Source organism: Manis javanica, chromosome 2, assembly GCF_040802235.1.
Source record: "Manis javanica isolate MJ-LG chromosome 2, MJ_LKY, whole genome shotgun sequence".
NCBI lineage: Eukaryota > Metazoa > Chordata > Mammalia > Pholidota > Manidae > Manis > Manis javanica.
In genome coordinates, this window is record NC_133157.1 from 159,191,464 (window position 1) to 159,212,148 (window position 20,685).

General features: G+C 39.3%; 1 protein-coding gene across 8 annotated transcripts in view; it reads right to left on the reverse strand.

Annotated features, from left to right (window-relative positions):
* EYA1 (EYA transcriptional coactivator and phosphatase 1) overlaps positions 1–20,685 on the reverse strand; it is a 350,015-nt gene that overhangs the window by 112,832 nt on the left and 216,498 nt on the right. For 6 of the 8 annotated variants that reach the window (XM_073229679.1, XM_073229683.1, XM_073229684.1 and 3 more), the window contains 4 exons: positions 14,899–14,976; positions 4,286–4,355; positions 3,824–3,969; positions 70–207 (listed from right to left, as the gene is read on the reverse strand). In XM_073229679.1, the coding sequence (XP_073085780.1) occupies positions 70–207; positions 3,824–3,969; positions 4,286–4,355; positions 14,899–14,976 (432 nt within the window). The remainder of the gene's footprint in view (positions 1–69; positions 208–3,823; positions 3,970–4,285; positions 4,356–14,898; positions 14,977–20,685) is intronic. The other 2 variants (XM_073229681.1, XM_073229677.1) reach the window with 1 other exon arrangement.

A 20,685-nucleotide genomic window follows, 5' to 3' on the forward strand; every position in this document is an offset into this window, starting at 1 on the left:
TACTGTGTTAGAAAGCAACTGCTGACCTACAGGGTTAATGCAAATAGCTATGCCAGTGTGTATACAGACCTTGCATCTGGTAGCTGTATGGTGCCTGTCCAGGTTGAGGGGTACCAAAGCTTGTGCCATAGCTGAGAAATCCTGTCTGTCCAGCTGACTGAGACTGTGACAATCCACCTTCGGTCTTGATGCCTGCCCACAATGCACCTAAATCAGTTAGTGATAGCTTATCTGTCTGTTCATTTTCAAAAGCTGGTAAATACACCAAAACACTCCCACAACTATTCAGTCACAAATGCTTCCCAAGAGAATCAATATTCCTCAATAGTCAAGGGTATACATGCTTAGAGGGAAATACCCTGAACTCTAACTTCAATTAAAAAAAAAAGGGAGAGCTACAGATTTGCATGCCTACTCATGTTGTTCTTTCTTGTTGTTTCCCTGAATTATATTTTGTAACTCCAGTGATATTTTCATATTTAGTTTTACTGTTTTACAAGAGCTTTAAGTTCATCTCCTCTATAGTCAAGAAACAGCCATAAACTTTAAATTATTCCAAAAGTTGTTATGTGGATTAGTATCAAAATCAAAGTCTTTGTTTTTTAAAGTAATTAGAGTTTCTAGACTCACATTTTTTCCCCCTTACTCTTTTACCACAAAGATGATTTTAGTAGACAACTCATTTTGAAGTCAGAGGAAGCAATATTGGGCATTAAACTAAGCAACACAGGAGAAAACCTTCTCCCAAATACCCATATCCTACCAGAAAGTGAGCACAAGAGAAGTAGAATATTAAAGAACTGAATCCTGCAGAACAGCAGAGTGTTTTATAAACAAATTAACAGTGTTTCCCTTGTTTCAAGTATTTATTTAGATAAAATTGCTTCAAGTATAGCCTAAAGTACTCTTTATTTTCGTCATATCATAATAAAACAATATATTTGTGGCCCCCAAATACTTCCCAAAGCCAAAGGCTGACATGCTGATTTCAGAACTTGGGTTTGGCAGTGTTGTACAGGGCTCAGCCCTGGATCATAATTAAAGACAGTCATGAGAGTTAACAACTGTCCTTAATTCCCACAGAGGGAAAGGAGGAAAACTTTCTGCCAAGGGAATTCACATTTTTGAATAATTTTACTTTGCATTTAAGATAAATAATATCTTTGTCATCTAGAATACACAGTAGTCTCACTGTTTATTTCCATTTTAGGGGAATTTCATCAGTAGAATGAAGTTAGGTAACTTTCCTACGGCAGTGGAAGAATCTGACTCTTGGCCGAGAGGGCCTACTCTAATTCCTGGAGTATCTCTAAATAACCTCAAAATGACCTTAACATTTAAGTCTTAATGTAACCTTAACATTTAAAAAAATATAATTCTCCCTGTATAAGCAATCTCAACCCAGTTAATAACCCATACTCATAAGTGGCCCCTGGCAACACACCTGCCCGACAGGTGGCTCAGTGGCTCCAGAAGCTCCCTTCCTCTCTCCATTTGAGGCTGTAATGATCTGCTTCCAACCTGCACCTGTACCACCTTTGTTTTTAGTCTGAAGGTTCAGGGTGGTAATCTTTGTGATAAGAACATGTAGGGGAAAGCAGAAAGAGATAGAAAAACGGCCTCTGTTACCTCTAGTTCCATGATGACTGCCCACAAGCTGGCAAACCCATCACATGGTTGACTCTACAGAGATTCAGTGAGGAGGAGTATGAGCTCTTCTTCCCCCTGATGCACAGTTCTTACTATGAAAAGACTTGCCTATCTTTCCTTACAGAGTGTGAGGAAAAAAGTCAAGGGGTACAAGCTCTTGCAGGAAGTCTTCTAAGACCATCTGGACCATGGCTAACAGCAGTTAAAAACCCTAAACTATGTGTTCTTCCTTCACGAGCAAGCAATGCGGAGAAGGCTGCCATATTTTTTAATGCACTGGACCAAGAAGGACAGAATGCCTGGTCAGCAGCACTACAGCCATCTCTTTGTACTCAAGGCCCAGAAAGAGAAGAAAGAAGGTCATAAGGAAGATGGTAAGGACTGAGAATGATTCCCGAGAGATTGATAAGGCATGGGAGGACCTGGGACCAAACCCTTTACTCTGAGCCTTACTCTCAGCCCTCTTCCAGCACACTGAAATCCCCATCCTCACTCTGCTAGTTCCGATTCTAATCCCAGAATCTCTGCTCATCTCACTCCTGCAACAATCAGACAACAGAGAGCTGAAAACTGCAAGAGTCCCCGGCCACAGTCAGAAATTGGCAAATGGCCCTATATGAGTGAATGGGGAGGAAAAAGAACAAGAGAGGACTTGTGTGAGTGGCAGCCAAGGCAGAGACAGGAATGGCACCTTCCCATGGCAGCATTCGTAGGCCGACGGTACTTTACTATTGCTAGTGCTGGGAATTACATTTACACTTCAAATAATCAGCTTACAAATAAATTTCAAGACTATAAAATTGGGGGCTGCCTTAACTCACATTACAGAACTGAAGCTGAGCAATTTAAATCATAGGTTCTTTTTCCTTGTCAGCACAAAAACAAGTTTTTAAAAATTACAGATATATTTGATCTGTATCTAATATTTAGAGAAACCTTGAACAAAAGTTAAGGAAATGAAAGATAATTCTAGGAAGTCCATTTTATGGCTGTTTCTAAAGTCTGGTTTAAAAATACCTAGGTAGGTAACATTCAGTTATTGAGTTTTAAAATAGAACTATAAAGGATGAAGTCACATATAATTTAGATTTAACTTCTATATATTTTGCTTGTCTGGGAACTTCTATATATTTTATAAGAAATGTATAGATGGCCAATTGGGTTTGGGGTAAAGACAGAATGAAAAGGAATAAAGTAATTATTAATGACATGCTTCAAGACATTATTTCTTCCACTATACTGCAGAAAAGAACATTACAGAATAGCAGAAGCATTAGAATATTGATCACAAAAATATAACTCTGTGCTATAAGCACAGGACTACTTACTCTAACCAGTCTTTTCCTCCAAACTTCCATGTACTTTTTCCTGATCATTACATTTTATTTTTTCTTAAGAAAATGCTAATAATTCACATTCTTCTATTCAAAAAAAGTACAATTTATTTAAAATTACATTTGCAATTCATTGAAGAAAAGGTATTTTGAAATTCTATGATTTTTAAAAATTAAACTTTGGGGCTTTGCAGAACTTATTTTTAATTTATGGGTACTGACCCTACAACACTTGAGTTAAATTACACCAAGATGAAGATAATCTCCAGGTGGGAGGGAACAAATAGGGATGTGAGCTTAAATGTTTCCTGATTTGCCTCTTTCAAGTGCAGCTCCAGCCATGATATATAGATCACTTTTCCTAATGGTTGATAATGCTGAAATTTGATAACACTGCCACTCTCAAGTTTAGAGCAGGGGTTTATTGAATTCCGCTTGTACTTCCCTAATCATAGCTAGGCATCTGATAAATGGGAAATGAATCTTTACCCCAAAAGACTTTAGTCACAGAAGTTTTATCACAAATATGCACAAAATACTTTGAATTTCAAAGCCAAGTACTCAAATGGCAAATTAGAAGTTGAGATATAAATGGGAAAAAATAAGAGAGAGGGTCTATGAACCATGCAGTCTATTTGCCACCTCTGACCTCAAGATAAGTAGCAACAAGTTCCTACGGTGCTCATTAAAAACAATCATACTAAGAATTCAGACACAGAAGGTGATAACCCTTTCTGAAGTGGCCCAAGATAGTCTTTAAGTAGCACTGCTCTGAAGCTTTCATACATATAGGGATGCCCCTCAGATAATGCCACTATAAAAACAGCAGGAGTACTCACCATATGATGAAATTCCATATGGCTGGCCCGGCTGTGGGTATGTGGCATACGCTGTAGCTTGCTGCATTCCTGTGGTAAACTGTGTTTGCCCATATGCAGCCATAGTTTGTGAGGAAGGGGTAGGGAGAATATGTGGGTATGGTCTGCTATTTGTCAGAAATGACAGAAAATAGAAAGCCCATGCATTAGATGGAAACATGCAAGGTAACTGATTTACAACTATATCACAAATTCCAGTTAAAGACTGTCTCTTAAAGTATAACCTTCAAATATAATATACAAAGTATTTAACTACTTCAGTGCCTCTACTAAGTGATGATCAATATTAATTTGTGTAAATACATTTAAATCTCTACAAAATGCATTTTGATGTAAATTAAGATTTACATAAGACATGATTTGAAAGATAGTAGAAGACTACTCAGAAAAGTTATATACTGAATAAGAGAAAATATATCTTACTTGGAAGGATAAATCTGTGGTGGGGAGAACTGGTGAGTTGGCCTTGGGCTGAAGCTACTGCTCCCAATTGCTGGAAAAAAAAATAATGCACAATAATCAAAGTAAAATAGAAAGTATGTATAAAGCATTGAGCTTGGCCATATGAAATTGCAGATATTTGACTTTGGTGGACTGAAGAAATGGCAAATTTCATCCAGTCAACCTAGCAGCTAGTTTAAACCATATTAAGGAACTTACAGAAACTGATTAAGTGGTTCTGATTTTAAATTAATGCTTAGAAAATATAGTTGCAATCATCTTAACTGTCAGCATGTTGAGATGGTTTTAAAAGGCAATAGTTTAAATAAGAGTCCAAGGAGTCCTGGCTACTGTTTGGAAAGTTATGTTGCAAGGGGGAGGCAAAGTTGGATTTGCAGGGCTGGGCAGGACTCAGAAGGTCATGGGGTCTACTCTTTGTGCTCAGCAGGGACACACACACCAAAACTGAATTACCAAGGAACACAATATCTAATCTTCCCTCCTGTGAGAAGAAATAGGGTAGATTCTTCATATGCCTGCATTGATGTAACAACTTTTGTTTAGGAAAAATGTATTCCTATAACTATCTTAAATTTCTCAAGTTGCAAGCTAAACCTTTTCTCGTGGTGAGCCAGGAATTCCTTTGCTTTTCAGGTATATGTACTCAACTGCAGTGTTCAAGAACAAAGTTTGTTTTTGTTTTTTAAAGAGGTTATTTAAGCATTCAAACACAATTTCATTTGTTTTTGTACATTGATTCAGTATGTCTCAGAAATGCACTAAACTATCAAACATCCTTTCATGCTCATTCTGAACTGAAGAAGCAAAAATTGATTTTTGCTAACATAGGGCATTAAAATGATAGTTCTCAGCTTTAATTAGAAATAAAGGCTATGTGCATATATAGTTATACCCATTTACATTTATACATAAGTATATATATAAACACATACAGATACATACACATATTTCCCCCCCTCAAAATTCTCCCATCCTCTACCTGGCTAAGACATATTCTTTGGGTACAAATATTATTATGACATAATGTGTTAATTTTCTTCTGCTGCTAATAATCACCATCTTCAGAGGCTCTGTTATTTATTAACTGCAATCTACATTAAAATCCTTCATAAGGTTTCATGCACCGAAGTTTTATAGATTTTTCATGATATCACCTCAGAACATTTATACTTCTTGAATTAATTTTCAAGTTTGTGTTTGGGGGAACACTGGTGGAGAGGGACTAGAATTTCAAAAACCTGTGAGAAACCATTTTCTTGTAAAGCAAATGGGCCTCATCCAGTGACAATAGGAGAGACGTAAATTAGTACTACTCTTACAGGCTGCCGGCCTTCAACCATCTGGCTGCCAGTCTGGCAGAGATGCAGCCCGTATTAAAGAGCTGGCAGGCCAGTGCAGCTGGTGCCCCCCACCTGCAGGCACGTGATGAGTCATACTCTGTCCCAGGCATCCAGCTAGATGCTGCAGATGCAAACATGCAAAGACAAGTCTGTCTACCACATGCAAGGAAGCCGACACACAAATAGCCATGGGAGGCTTAGTTAAATACTGCAATTTTTAGAAAGGAGGGATTAGTGAGAGAACAGATGGACTACAAGGACTACCACTTGCCCAGGTCATCTGCTGCTATAGCCTTTTCTACTCCCCTTTGCTAAGCCTGAAAAGAGACCAAAGGCAAAGCAGATTTATCCAGCAAGATTGCAGAAGGGGGATCTTCCCTGGACATACATAAGTAGGTAGAAGTAAGTTTTAAAAAAGTGAAACTGTAACTACAACAAGAAACCCAGTGCCCCATGATGATGGTAGCCACAGAAATTCCTTGTATTCTTTTCTAGCTCTATCCCGGTGCTTTCCAGGTTGTGGGTCATGACCCACGAAAAGATCATAAACCCAACTTTAAGAGATTATACCCAGCAATTGTTACAAAAGAAGAAAATAGAATATATCAAGGTTATCACACAGCATAAGTTCTGTGAAATTTGATTTAGATTACACGTATAGAATATGTGCACACACACAAAGAATACCTGGTAATTAAGCATAGGCCCTGGAATCAGAATTTCATATCAGCTCAGATTCAAGTTCCTACTCTTCTATGTGATCTTAGTCAAGTTATTTGATCCCTCTAAGCCTTGATATGTCACCATGTAAAATAATGGCAATAATACTACCTCAACCTCATATGATTGTTGCAAAGACTAAATAAGATTGACATAAAGTGAATAATACCATGTTTGTGTAATAAGTGTTCATTATCTCAGAATCTCATATTCCCAGGTTCCCACTATCTTTGCCCCCACATTTGCCCTTTCTTCTGTATTTTTAATTCTACTCAGTGAACAGTGTCACCACCTGTCCAGCAAAATGCTTAAAAGCAGGATTCTTTGTCCCCATTTGACATATGGGGATAGAAATTAAGTAACATGTCCAAGCAAATACATGGGAAACCTGGTATCTGAATCTATGCCCAGTTTTTTCCATCAGCACTTACTATATGTTGACCCCCTACAAAGAAACTAGTCATTCATTTTCCCTACTATTTCGTGGCTCTCAAGTCATCCACCCAACTCCGAAATCGCCTGTGGAGCTGTCCTGCATACGCCGCCCCTCCTTTCCCATCCTGGATTGGGCCCTCATGGCCACTTTCCTTACTCCGCACCCTTACTCTCTGACTTTCTCTACACCACCACAGTGATCTTTCTTAAACAGAAACTTCTTCATATCCATTCTCCAGCTTAGAGTATCTTGACTGCATTCACATTATCCCTAAGAAAATTCCATATTCCCTGAGAGCATAGGCAAAGAGATTCAAGCTTGCACCCGCCCCTGGGTTTAATATGATGTAGCCTCCCCGGACCTGAGGCGGTCATGCATGCCATTTCACGTGTCTCCATTGTTCTTCATACCAGACTCTCCTGCCTTGTAATGCTCTTCTTTCCTCTGACAAACACTCCTCCATTGGGACTAAAACATTGTTTCTCTCAGAGATAACGTCTCCAAGTACTTTTCTCGGAATGTGGCAAACACTGGCAGTGTAGCACTTCCCACATGGCCGCTCTGTCAGGGTGCTTCCCCTGCTAACTGTGAGCCCCTGGGGCCAGGGACCTCTTGCTTTCCTCTTTCCCTGGCACCTGAAGAGGCCTGGCATGTGGTAAGTAAACAATAAACAATATTTAAAGAGAATATGAGTTTTAGGTCATAAGAAAAGTAGATTTTTTAAAACCAAAATGACTGGAAGGATGGTTAAATTTTTAAGTTATTTATAAACATAAATAAACCTGATCAGTTCTCTAGCAATATAAATTGGAGTGAATAGTATTCTTTATGAAAAACCTGTGAATAAGGACCCAGGATTGCTGCCTAGGTATCCTGCTGCTACCTAGCTAATTATATGCACCTATAATTATTGAAGACTTAATGCTATGTAATAAGGCATATCTTTGGGGCTTTCTCTACCTCTAAACCTTTGTGTGGCCTAAAGCCCAGACTCTTCCATTTCATCCCAAATGTACTTTTTCCCTTAATTTCCTAAAACAACTCTAAATTTTCAAGCAATAACTTAGGAATTCAGATTCATTTTGATGTCATGGAACCAGAAGAACGCACAGCAAAGAAAATGCTCCCAGCCCATTTGTCAGGGTAAATGAAATGGTTACCTTACCATCAGCAGACTCCAACACCCGTGCCAGAGCCCTGGGGACATAGGGACAATGAATACCTCCCTGTTTAACATGTTTGCTACCTAATATTCCATCTTTGCTCCTACTTGTAACATGTAAGTTAAAGAAGCTCCCCAATCCTGTTGTAGGAAGGGAGAGGGGAACCCAAGGTAAATAATATTCACAAGCCTGAGAAGCCACTGAGAATGTCCATAACAATCTCAAAATTAGCAAGCCCTCAGTACACTGCTCCCCAGACCCCCATCTCATTAATGTCAGTATCACTCAGCTGGATAATAATCAGGTCAAAAGCCTGAAAGTAAATTTTGATTCTTCTCTTTCCCTCATAACCTGTCAACAAAAGTCCAATCAGCTTTCCCTCCAAAATATATCCAAAGCTGACCATTTCTTACTACCTCTCATTTACTACTCAGCTTCTATCATCGGCATGTGGCCGCCAGAGATGGCAGTGAGGACAGGCCCCCCACCCCCCTTGCTGCCCTGCCCTCCCTCTGCCACCCCTTTCCCCAGTAGGATCACGGCACATTCAATCCCACCTTGGTGGCTCTTCTAAGCACATGGGCTGACATAGTCCTCTTTCCTCTGACCAGAAAAACACTGCTCTCCCTGCTATTTACCCTCTCCACACTCCCTCCCACAGAGCACTTTCCATACAACAAACAATGATCTGTTAAAAACATAAACTACATTATGCCATACCCCTCCCTTCCCCTCTACTCCAAGCCCTGCTATCCTGCTGTTGCATTTAGATTAATCCAGACTTACCTGCACTTCATTAGGATCTCTGCTCAGTCACCCTCTGCTCAGAGAGGCCTTCCTTACAAAAGAGACCCCCATCCACTCTTCACTATATTGTTTGACATGCTTTCATTTTCTTTGTAACACTTCATTTCCCAGTTACACTAAACCACTTAACCTATTCATTACATCTCTCCCATGAGAATGAAAGCTCTGTGAGGGCAGGGACCTTGTTTACTTGTCACTGCCACATCCCTCCTGCCTACAGCCTTACCAGGCATATAGTAGGTGATCAATACATAATTGTTGAATGAATCAGGCTCAAAAGTTAAAAAGAAATAAATCATATTTGTCACATGTGGTATCTTTTTCTCCTCTAAAAGCATTCCTGTTTCTAATTCCAATTTTCAAATACTACCAGACATCAACTTTGTATGATCAATATCATCAACTGGCATATTATTTAACAAATAACAAGTAAAAAATTTAAGCTTTATGGAGATGGAAGAAGCAGCATGCAAAGATCTTTGCAATCCCTAAAAACACATTATTTTCAACCCCAACTGTTAACATATAAATCAATAAAATATTGCTTTTCAATAGTAAATAGTAAAGGAGAACATCACTATATTTTTAAAACATGATAAACAACCTTGCAATTTTCAATTCAGCCACATGCCTTGGAAAATCAACTGCTCTCCACCAGTCTCCCAACACCAGGATTCCCAATTATTTCTCTGGGAATGGGTGAGCCTCAGTGTCTCCTAAGGCTTTAAGATGCTAGAGTTCCCTGAAGGACAGAAGTGGAGAGAGCTATCACCAGTGTCAGGATGGCCCTGCTTCTTCTTTATCCTTGCTGTCTATTTCCTCAAGATGCCCAGAATTGTTGAGATGTAATTTTTAAGCCATCATGGAGAAGGAAGCAGGAATAGTGACCATAGAGGTAAAGACCTTCTTGGGGGTGGGGGTGGGGGTCAAATGCTTGGAGATTGTTTTCTCCAGCTTCCTCTTGCTCTGATAGACCCTAAGTCCTGTTCACAGCCACTCCAGCATGCTGGTTTTGCATCTTAACTCATTACAGAAGTGAGGGGAGGGGAGGGGAGGGAAGGGAGAAAGGAAAGGGAGAAGGAAAGGAAAGGGGAAGGAGAAGGAAAGGGAAGGAAAGGGGAAAGAATGAAACTATAAAAGACAGTAAATGAATGTCCATCCCATGGTGCTCTGTGCTTCCTTATAGCTCACCCAATCCTTTCCACTGTGTCCAACGGAGAGAATCAATCTGTGGAAAACAAGATCCTCTATAGCTTCAGTCTCTTCATCAAACTAATTCTCTGCCCTCAGCTAAGTTCTTCTCTAAGGACCTTGCTTCTGCATATCTATTCCAAGCAGAGGCTGCTCATTCTTTTAGATTTCAAATATCACAAAGACCTAAAAACATACCCTCATTGTTGTTTCTCCCAAATCGTTGTTTTCTGTTCTTCCACAAAACTTTCCTCTCTGAGGTTCATGGCAACTCTTTAACATTTCCATGAATGACCCACTTCCTAAACACTGCTTTGCATATACCAAAAACTTTAGTATTTGACTATGTCCCCTGACAAATTCCAAAATTTTCTTGGATTATACATCCAACACTTTCTTCATTCTCTCTAGACCTCAACTCTGGCCTTATATTCAACCCCCAAGCTCAAGACCACATCTGGACAGTCTCAAATCATAACAGCATTGACCATTTAATCTGTTTACTTATTAAACATTTACTGACCATCTCCCATGTGCTCAATTCCATGATCGCCATTGGGACTGTAAATGTGAGTGAGACACACAGAATCTCTGTTCTCACAGGACTACAGTTTAGCAGGAGAGGAAAGACAATGAAAATCATTTTAAAAGTAGTGATAAAGGTTGAGGAAGGGTAGTACAGAGAACTAACTACAGAAACATGTAGTAGAGGCCTCCCTGAGTTTTAAGATTAAGGAAGGAACATGCTCTTTCCAGAACTTTCATTCCTTTATTCCCATCTTACCTGTTCTCCAAGCTCATCAAAAGATGCAGGGCCCCTGACATCCTTACCTGCTCTCAATTTATTATCCCCTACCTTCATCTTTTTTTTCTACCTATCCTAGACATGAATAATTATTTTAAACTACACTGTTATTCATACACTCTATTCTTTTCCCTCCACATTCTTTCCTGCCTTACTCAGAAAATTCTCAACCATGGATCAAGATAAATGTCTTTTGACCTGGGCATCCAAGCCCTCATAGAGAAAAACTGCTCTGCCATGAAGATTGCACGTTTATTAATCCCACCTTCGTTTGGACCTTCAGCTCTACTGTCAATCCTCCTTATGTTTCCAAGCAGCATTAGACTTCCCCATTTCTCATGGCATCAATTTTGATCTTTTCGATCTCTTCACGCTCAGAAGCCTATCATCACTCTGATTTTGAGTCACTTCAGAGGAAAAAGCCAAGGCTATCATCCATTCATTCATTCTTTCATTTAATTCATCTAGCAAATATCTGAGCACCTAATATGTGCCAGATACTTTTTCAGGCATTGGAATACAAATGAACAAAATAAGACAAAATTCCTGCCATCACAATCTTGATAGCAGTGAGAGACCAGTGATAAATCTGATACTCAAGTAAATGATAACAGTTTGCAAAAGGTTCTAGGTGTTGTTGGGTGGCAGAGGGAATTGAGCATGTTGGAGAGACTGGCAGTATACAGTGACGCTACTGTAACACTGAGCAGGGTGGCCAGGGTGGGCCTCACTGAGAAGGTGAGATGTGAGAACAGACTTGAAGGTGGTCAGGGAGTGCAGGGGTGCAGGGAGCACTCACGCCAAGAGAACAGGGAAGTGTTCCAGGCAGAGGGACTGCCACTGCCAAGGGCCCGACTGGGAAGTAAATGGTAAAGTTTTATGGGGCTTGTAGGCTATTGTAAGCACTCAGCTTTTCCTCAGAGAGGAATGGCAGACACTGGTGGGTTTGAACTTGACAATCAAGCAGGAATTCCCTCCACCTATCGTGCTGCCTCTTTCACTTCAAACTCATCTGCATTACTTCCCATCCCATTTTCCTTGATGTTTCCACAGAAAAGTGGTACATTTTCTAGGCCAATCCACTTCTGTTTTGCATTGAAGCCATTACTGTCCCATCAGGGACCTCCCTGCACCATTACCCCCGTTTTGCTTATACCTTTATTCTCTGTCTCTATTAAGTTTGTGCGGGCAACCAAAACCACCCTGACCTTCCAAATGCCATCCTTGACTCTATATCCTGCTCTCTAATGGACTACCTTCTCTTCTTTTACCACTTACATATTTGACAGACATTTTTCTCTTACCTGTCCCCACTTCCTCACCTCATTCATTAAATTATCTGTTTATTCAGTAAACTTCATGAGCACAAACTATCTGCTAGGAATTGTGAAGACACAGAAATGGGACATGTGGACCCGTGGGCACAAGGAGAGGTAAAGCACCAGTCCACTGAAACTGCTGTAGGTTAAATCTGTTGATGCTTCTATTTTTTCTTTTCACATAATTTGAAACTTGCAGAAAAAGCTGCAAGAGCAGTAGAAAAGTTCCTGGATATCCTTCAAATTCCCTAAATGCTAACATTTTATAACATTAGCTTTATCCTCTATTCTCTTTCTCTATGTGTATGTACACATGTATAGCTTGCATTTTTCAGGGGTGACATTACTCAATATGCCCCTTGAGTAGCACTTCAGTGTATTTTTCTTAAAAACAAAGAATTCCTTTACTATAGTATGGTTGTCAAAATCAGGAAAAACAGTGATGTAGTACTATCATCTGGAGATACTTTCAAAAAATTTAATGATCTCTTTTTAGTATATTTTGTTTGCCTTGCACTTAAAGCACTAATAGTACTTTTAAAAAGGATGTTATATATATGCATTGTAAATTTTTTTTTTAAAGCAGAACAATTCAGATTATACTCCACACTTCAGAGACAGTCACCATTTTTATACACATACACAAAGACACATATACATACATGTAAATGTCTTTTTAAAAAAGCCTGTGATTATACTGAACATATTGCTTGCTTTTCACTTAATGTAGTTAGCATTTTCTCATGTCATTAAGTTCTTTAAAAACTACTTTTAGTAGCTATAAATGCATCTATCATACAGATAGTGCTTCCTGAAATTCTTCCATGTTTACTTCTAACTCAGCATGCATCCTTTATCCCCAGTCACATGTATTTTCATTTTATCCTCTGTTCATGTCTGACATACTAGTTTTTCCTCCAAAACTACTGTACTCTATAGCTTTAACTCCCTGCACACTTTCAAAATTTCCACTCCAGATTTTTCCTGAGCTCTGACATCTTCAGGTTTACCTCACATTCAACATGCCCAAAACTGAGGCCACCACCTTTGTTTCTCAGTAATGCTCCTCTCAGCTTCCCCCACTCTTAATTTTTCCCTCTGCCTTATTCCTTCCCCACGCTCACTGGTTCTTACAGCCATAAGTTCTATTTCAAAAACACATCTCAGTCCGTTGCCTTTCCACACCCATTGCCAGCACCTTATCTCAAGTCTTGCGTATTTCTTGCCCAGACCAATGCAAAAGTCTATAACTTCAGTTATAAAAAGTTTCTCCACTTTAGTTCTCAAGCCTCTCCCGCTAACCTACCACAGTCATGATTTGTATGTGAATATGATCACACAACCCCCCTTCCTGGGTGCCTCCCACTGCACTCAGGATAAAATGCAAACATCATACAGAACGCATACGCCTCTGGAGACTTGGCCTGCGACCAACACTGCCCTCACTGCTCTCACCGTCCACACCGACACTGCTGAACCACTGGCAGTTCCTCTGAGTTCCATGCCCTGCTCTCCTCTGATGGAAAACTTCATCTGTCCAGCCTCGCCCTCCCCAGCTCTACATGCGCTTTATTCCTGCTCATTTTTTTAAAGGCTGATTGCAGGCATCTCCTCCAGGAAATCTTTCCTGACCATTTCATCCCCACCTGGTCTCTGGTGGGTCCTGCCTGGGTGTTTTGGGAATCCCTGGGCTTAACCTCTGGCAATATCAAACTGTACTGTGACGTTCTGGTCATTTATTCACCCATGGAACCCCAAACCAGGACAATTCTCATACATCTAGGAATCCATAAGAGCACCAAGCACACTGCATAGCATGAACCAAATTCTAGTGTTTTTCAAAAGAACTAATGAGTATAACACCCTTTGTTTTTTGCCTTATTGCTTCCATCTGGTATCATTAGTATAAAAGTATGTGTTTGCACTTCATTTTATATCTATGTGTAATTGATTTTAATTGCATTTAATAACTGAATAGTAAATCATCCTGAGAACTAGATTTAATTGATCACAAATTTATGAAAGTGTAGTATTTCCGATTGAGAAGCTTTATAACCATAGCAGATAATACAAAAAGGCTTAAAAATTTCAGCATTACTTCTGATATAGTTTTTAATTAAAATAGTCCAAGCTGGGTAATTTAGCAGATATATATATCACATCCATACAGTTACATTATCACTTTCTTATCAGTAATTTCATTATCAAAGATGTGAAACTTGGATATTCTTTTTGTTGAAGGCAGATTTTTTTAATGTGAAGGAGATTAAAACTAACCTGACAATTTAAAGCTACTGTACAAAGTCTGTTTAACCTAGATCTGCAGTTGACATGACAGTCACTTAGAAGGATGGCTTTGTAAGTGTGCTTGGCGGTTATCAGGCGCCAAATTTTGCCTACCCACGTTTGCATAACTGAAAACTCATTCAAGAAAAAGGGAGGGATCATTAACATAATATTTCAATAAGAGAAAGGAGAATAATAAAATCCCTTTGATTTTTATCTCCATAAAGAACACCAACGTTAGCCTAGTAAACATGTCCTTCATTTAATTGTAGATTAGATACCAAAATAAAAAAAATTAAAAAAAAAAGAACACCATTTTCAGCCACACTTCATCACACTGAATGAAATCACATTAGAATTGCAAATACGTGAATCTGTGAAAAGCTATATTACATAGTATCTGTAGATACACACGCACACACATACATACGCATATATATCTGTATTATATAAACAGGAAAAATAATGTTTTATGTTAATGTGAAAAATCTAACATTTATTCCTTACCTGAACCTGAGAAATTGTCTAAAGACCCGTCTGCTGTTGTTGAAACTACTTCACTGCTGCTCATTGGCTCTGTTTTAACTACAAAAATAAATGACATATATCAAATATCCAATTAATGGTTATTTGTAAAGGCATGATAGAGAAGATATAACATTCAAAGTAGTTATAAAAAATCATTTTCAAAATAATTTTTTTTTAGTATTTGAATATAATTCCCATTAATATTTCTAGTAGTCTTTTTTAGAAACATTTACAAGTATTTTCTCCTTCAGGAAACAATTCACTGTGACAAGTTACCCTTTAAGAGAGACCTTTTAAAGTTCAATTCACTATTACTTACACACTTCTAAATTGCTTATTTGTAAATAACTTATCTCTTAGAATTTACATAGTGTAGATGGGAAATTATTTCCTTGGGTTTGTAACCTTTTGGCTAAGCAGAGTCAAAAGGATGGAGTAAAGAGACTTGGAGAAGTGGGAAATAATGTTAGTAGGTTTTCAAGTTAAGGTGTGTGCATGCACACGCTCACACTTTCTTGGTTATCCAGCATAGATGATTGAAACAAAGTGTAGTGGATCATTATTAGGACTCCACCATATCTAGCTGACAATTTTTCAATATCTGATGGAATACCAAAAAGGTATTAAGTGTAAATGAGGCAGAAATGAAGTTTTCTGCTTCAAAATAATATGGACAGCAGTTTGTGAAAAACATATGTGGTCTTTGGTAATGTGCTTGTGGCTGTAAAATAAAAGCATGTAGATTATGCTATAAGCTATAAGCTTCTCCAAAGCACCCCACTTCACTAATGCTGTGATGCTATTATTGCACCCCTATCAAACAGATAAGCCAGACCACTTCATAACATTCACGTTTTCCCTCTAGTTTAGATTTCAAGGGAAAACAGTAATGCTATCATTGGAATTTACTTAGCCTACTTTGCTGGAGTTATACATCTCCACTAACAGGTTTTCAGAAAGAGTGTCATAGTAATCTAGAGGCTCTCTGAAACTCAACAACATATTTTCCAAAATGAAGGTCTAAGAATCTTACTAAGAGACTATCTAGCGTGGCTTCTCTCACAGAAGTAAACATATTCTGAAATGAGAAAGGATGATGGTAAGAAGGTTTTCCTTCTCTCAAAACTGCCAGTCTCACATGAACATCAGGCACAGGACAAACTCACTCTCCTGGGCTTTCAAATCTTATACCAATGCATAATGAGTAGTTTAAAAATAGGCATTATAAATAGTTGCAGCAGACAGTCAGTTTCACAAAAATTAATTATTTAGATTGTTTCTATATAAAGTTGAAAAATAAAACCAATGAGTCTAATGTGAATCATGCCAACTGATTGTCTTAATGTAGAACAAACAATAGTAGAACTGAAGTTTTCCCTTTCCCACCAGTTATGTTGAGCTAGAAGTCTTAGTTGATACTAATAAATTCCGACATAGCCTGCACTGCCCTTTCTCTTCACATCTTCTGGATACCTATGATCTTGCTCTTCAGAACCCTTGTGCTGCCATAGGTTTAGGAAAGCAGGTACACTACTGCTGGTGCAGTTCCAAACTTCCTCTGCTACTGTCCACCTCCTATCTTACTGTCCTTAAGAAGAGTTCACACTATGCCCTGTAAATATAAAGCAATAGCTCTATTTCACTCTTTACTGGACAGATTACCACTGGGGTTTGAATGAAGAATCAAATACCACATACTGAGCAAAAGATTAGAATTGGGCCCAAGGGGGGTCATGTAAAGTGCCTAGCTACAATGTGTCAGATTCTTTATAGACATTATGATTAATCCTTTTACATAATTCCACAAGTAGGTCTCAGAGCACAACTGACAAACTCCCTAGTTAGGTAACTGTCATATGCAAAAACTGAAGCCAGAGGGGTTAGGGGATTGCCCAAAGTCTTACAATAAGAGATAGAAATGAGGCTTAATTTTGGGTATCTTTTATTCCAAGGCTTGGAGAAATGTTAACACATGGCACCTCCCAACAACTGAACTACTGTACAGGAGTAGGGAAACCAAGGCAGAGTGCCGCACAAAGGGAGACAGCAGGAAGTAAAAGCCCTGAAGTCTTTGCCCCCCTAGAGTGTTAACGTTTCCAGGCTAGAGAACTTGCTGGAAGATCTTAAGTAAAAGCTCCACACCCACCTGTCTGGGAAAGATGGTGAAGGAAAAAATTACGACTCAGTGGGATGTTAGCCCAGATTCCCTCCAAGTCTGCCAAATCTAATGTCCATGATTCTGTAGATTGGACTATAAAATGACTTAGCCGAAAGCTTGATGATACCAAAGAGAGAGAGAAAACCACTCCTACTCCTGTATCCCTAAACTTACTCCAGCTGTTCTCCATATTATTAGCTCGATCGGATGTAGCTTTCAATCCCAAGAGGCACCTTCAATTACACTTGGACTTCCATTAAAAATAGGCAAAAAGAGTAGGAAGGAAAAGCAGAGGATACTTTTTCTTTTAGGCCCCAAGCACACTGCCTTTTGCCATTGTTCAAGTATACCCATCTATACACTAAGGAATAAAGACTTCCTTTTCCTAATGAACCCAATTTTAAAAGGCTCACTGTTGAAGAGAAGGGGATGTACATAAAGTAACTACAAGGATATTCATGATTTTATCAGGTACTGTAATTTAATACTTTGATCACCAGGGACCTGATGATAAAGAGACTGGTGATTTATTGTGATGTAAAATAGTTTCTGAATGAAAGCCAAATGAACAGAGACCATTTCTGGCTTTGCTGTTGCCAAGCATACACCCACCAGAAAGTTAAAAAGACAAGAATGATCTCCAATCTCCAATTGTACCCATCCCCACGAGTGCTATCACATATATAAAGTGTGCCACAGATAACAGAGCACCTCTCCAAGGCTATGAATCTAAAACACCACACACTGAAACTTTTTTTTAAGTCTTTGAGATTTAAGGTACTGTCACATCTGAGAACAATTACGCATCTAAACCACCTGTCTGAAAGATCCATGAATCATCTGTTTTCTCCTAAATAACTGTAGGATTCCTTTATCTCCACTGTACTTTTTCTATTTCATTACATAACTCCAGTCTATTCGAAAACTGCAAGTTTTATTGTCTCGCTCCCACTCAAGAGTCTCTCTTTTTCTACCATTCTGTTTCCAACCTTCCATCTGATAGTTAAGGACCTACTTGTCCTTTAAAAATATTCAAAAATTCTCCTTTGCCCTGCTGATCTCCCTGACCATGCCTCTCCGCCTCCTTCACTCCGGCCATGCACTCTATGCCTGAGCTATACTGGACAACATGCTGCTCTCCAGAGGTGCCACAAACTTCCATCCATCAATGTCTTTGAGCTTTGGTTTTGCAATCAAAGAATCCAGTTATCCACTATAAGATTTTCTACAAGTTATCTGACTCCCTCAGTCTTCATTATCTCATATGCAAAAATTTAAAAATGATACCTACATTAAAGGAATGCAACAAGGATTCATAAAAATTTATGTAAAGTACCTGGTATAAATTGGGAGCTGAAACTGCATTTATCAGTGTTATTAGAAGTAGCAGTACTCTATTTCTGCTATGCTGAACATCTTACTCCTGGGCAGTAGCCCCAGATAACAACACTGAATAAAGCATTAGAAGTGCCAGCTTTGGAATAATGCACTGAATTTCTTAGTAGCTTTGCTACTACGAGTATGAAACTGGGAAAGTTATTCAACTTCTGTGTGCCTCAGCTTCCTCATCTGTAAATGTAAACATACTCATGAGAGGATAAAGAAAGATAAACACTTATGAATTATTTAGCACTGTGCTAGGTCCACAGGCCGTAACAGTATAGTCACTTTAACATTACAGCGTCTTTTTTAAGAGAAATCAAAGTGCTTCTTATGGGACAAAATCAATTATAAGTTTTACATTAAAGTTAAACTTACCCTTTGAAAAAAAAATTAGAAGAATCTAGAGTCAAATGGCTTATCTAAGATCTACCAGGAGGCCATTGACTAAGATAGCCAACAATCAAATCAAGGTAACTTGGATGTAACTCAAGAAGGGAGGACTAAATCGGATTATATTAAGAAAACTTATACAGCAGCCCCCCTTATCTGCAGAGGATACATTACAAGACCCCCAGTGGATGCCTGAAACTATGAATAGTACTGAACCCTATGCTTTTTTCCTATACATACATGCCTTTGATAAAGTTTAATTTACAAGTTAGGCACAGGAAGAGATTAACAATAACTAATAGTAAAATAGAATAATTACAGTAACAGACAGTAATAAAAGTTTCGTGAATGTGGTTTCTCTCTCAAAAATCTGATTGTACTGTGCCCACCCTTCTTGTGATGATGTGAGATGATAAAATGTCTATGTGACAAGATGAAGAGAGGTGAATAACCAAGGCATTGTGATGGAGCTTTTGGCTATTACTGAATTTCTGAGAACACGTCAGGAGGAGGATCATCTGCTTCTGGATCCCAGTTGACCATAGGCAGCTGAAAAGGCAGAAAGTGACCCCGTAGAGGAGGGGAACTACAGGCCTTGGTCATTACAGTCAGTGTGTGCTCCCGCTGAGCCAACAGGCCATTAGGAGGAGGTGGTGCACATGGCCATTATGATGGAGGAGTCCGCAGAACACGTGGGCATCTCTCTCTCTAGTGCTGTCCAGAGTGAGTATACTGTGACTGGCCCATAAAAAACCAAAAAAACAAAACCTGTCTTCCTTCACCATAAATTTAAGTGGAGACAGGTCTGTCAGACCACTGGAGTTTGGTGACATTAGCTTTCAAAGATCATCCAACTAACCATCACAGCGAACTCACCCATGATTCCATGCTCAACAAGCAACCTCTCATTATACTCTGAATGTTGCAGCCCTATAGAAAATCTCCAGGATGATGGCAGCTGATCAGAGGACATAAGTATTCAGTCCTTTTGATTAGTTACATTTCTCACTATAACATAAGATGGCAGGTAAAGCAAGCCCACTCCCAAAGGACAGCTCTGCTGCTGGACTGGGAGCCAGCCTCTGTGTGATGAAGAATTCACCCAGGCAGGATGGGACCATGAAGGCACCAGCCTGGGGAGCAGCAGATCCTCCCTACACAGTATCTAAGCTTACTGGATCACTTTTCCTCTCAAACTGCTTTAGCTCAGCTTGCTTTGCTTGGCACACACTTGGTCTTCCCTTCCATTTTGTTTCCTACCATAATGCTCAAGGACATTGAAAACTCAGTTCACATCCCTCTACAAGCCCTATGATCCCTTCATCTCTTCTATCTCAATGAGATTTACCTTCACTCCATTTTGGTTATTAAATGGTTTAGCTGCATCACTGCCTACAAGAAATGTCACCTTTTATTGTTTTCATTTGCTCACTTTTGCTGGACTTGCTCATCAGAATATCCCCTCTTTCAAAACGCGTGTCCAGTCTCCCATTCCAGCTCCACTAGCCCAGTCTGGAACCCAGAGCTCCCTCCCCAGAATCCTGGTTCATCTCATTTTTCAAAGCATCATTTTTTCCAAGCTCCAATCCCAGGATTGACAAGCTCTTGCTGGTCACTCTTCAGTTGCAGTTCTGGATGGCTGAGCATGGGTGAGGAGGCCACCATTCTTAGGCTGATCCAGTTCACTGAAACTTAGGCTTTCCATCCATATTCTTTTGCATGCATCATCCTGTTGCTTGACAATCCCCCTTTTCCATTTCTGGTACGTGAAATAGTTTCCACTGAGTCTATTCCACTCTCCCCACATCCCCAAACCACACTCGTTCTCCACCCTC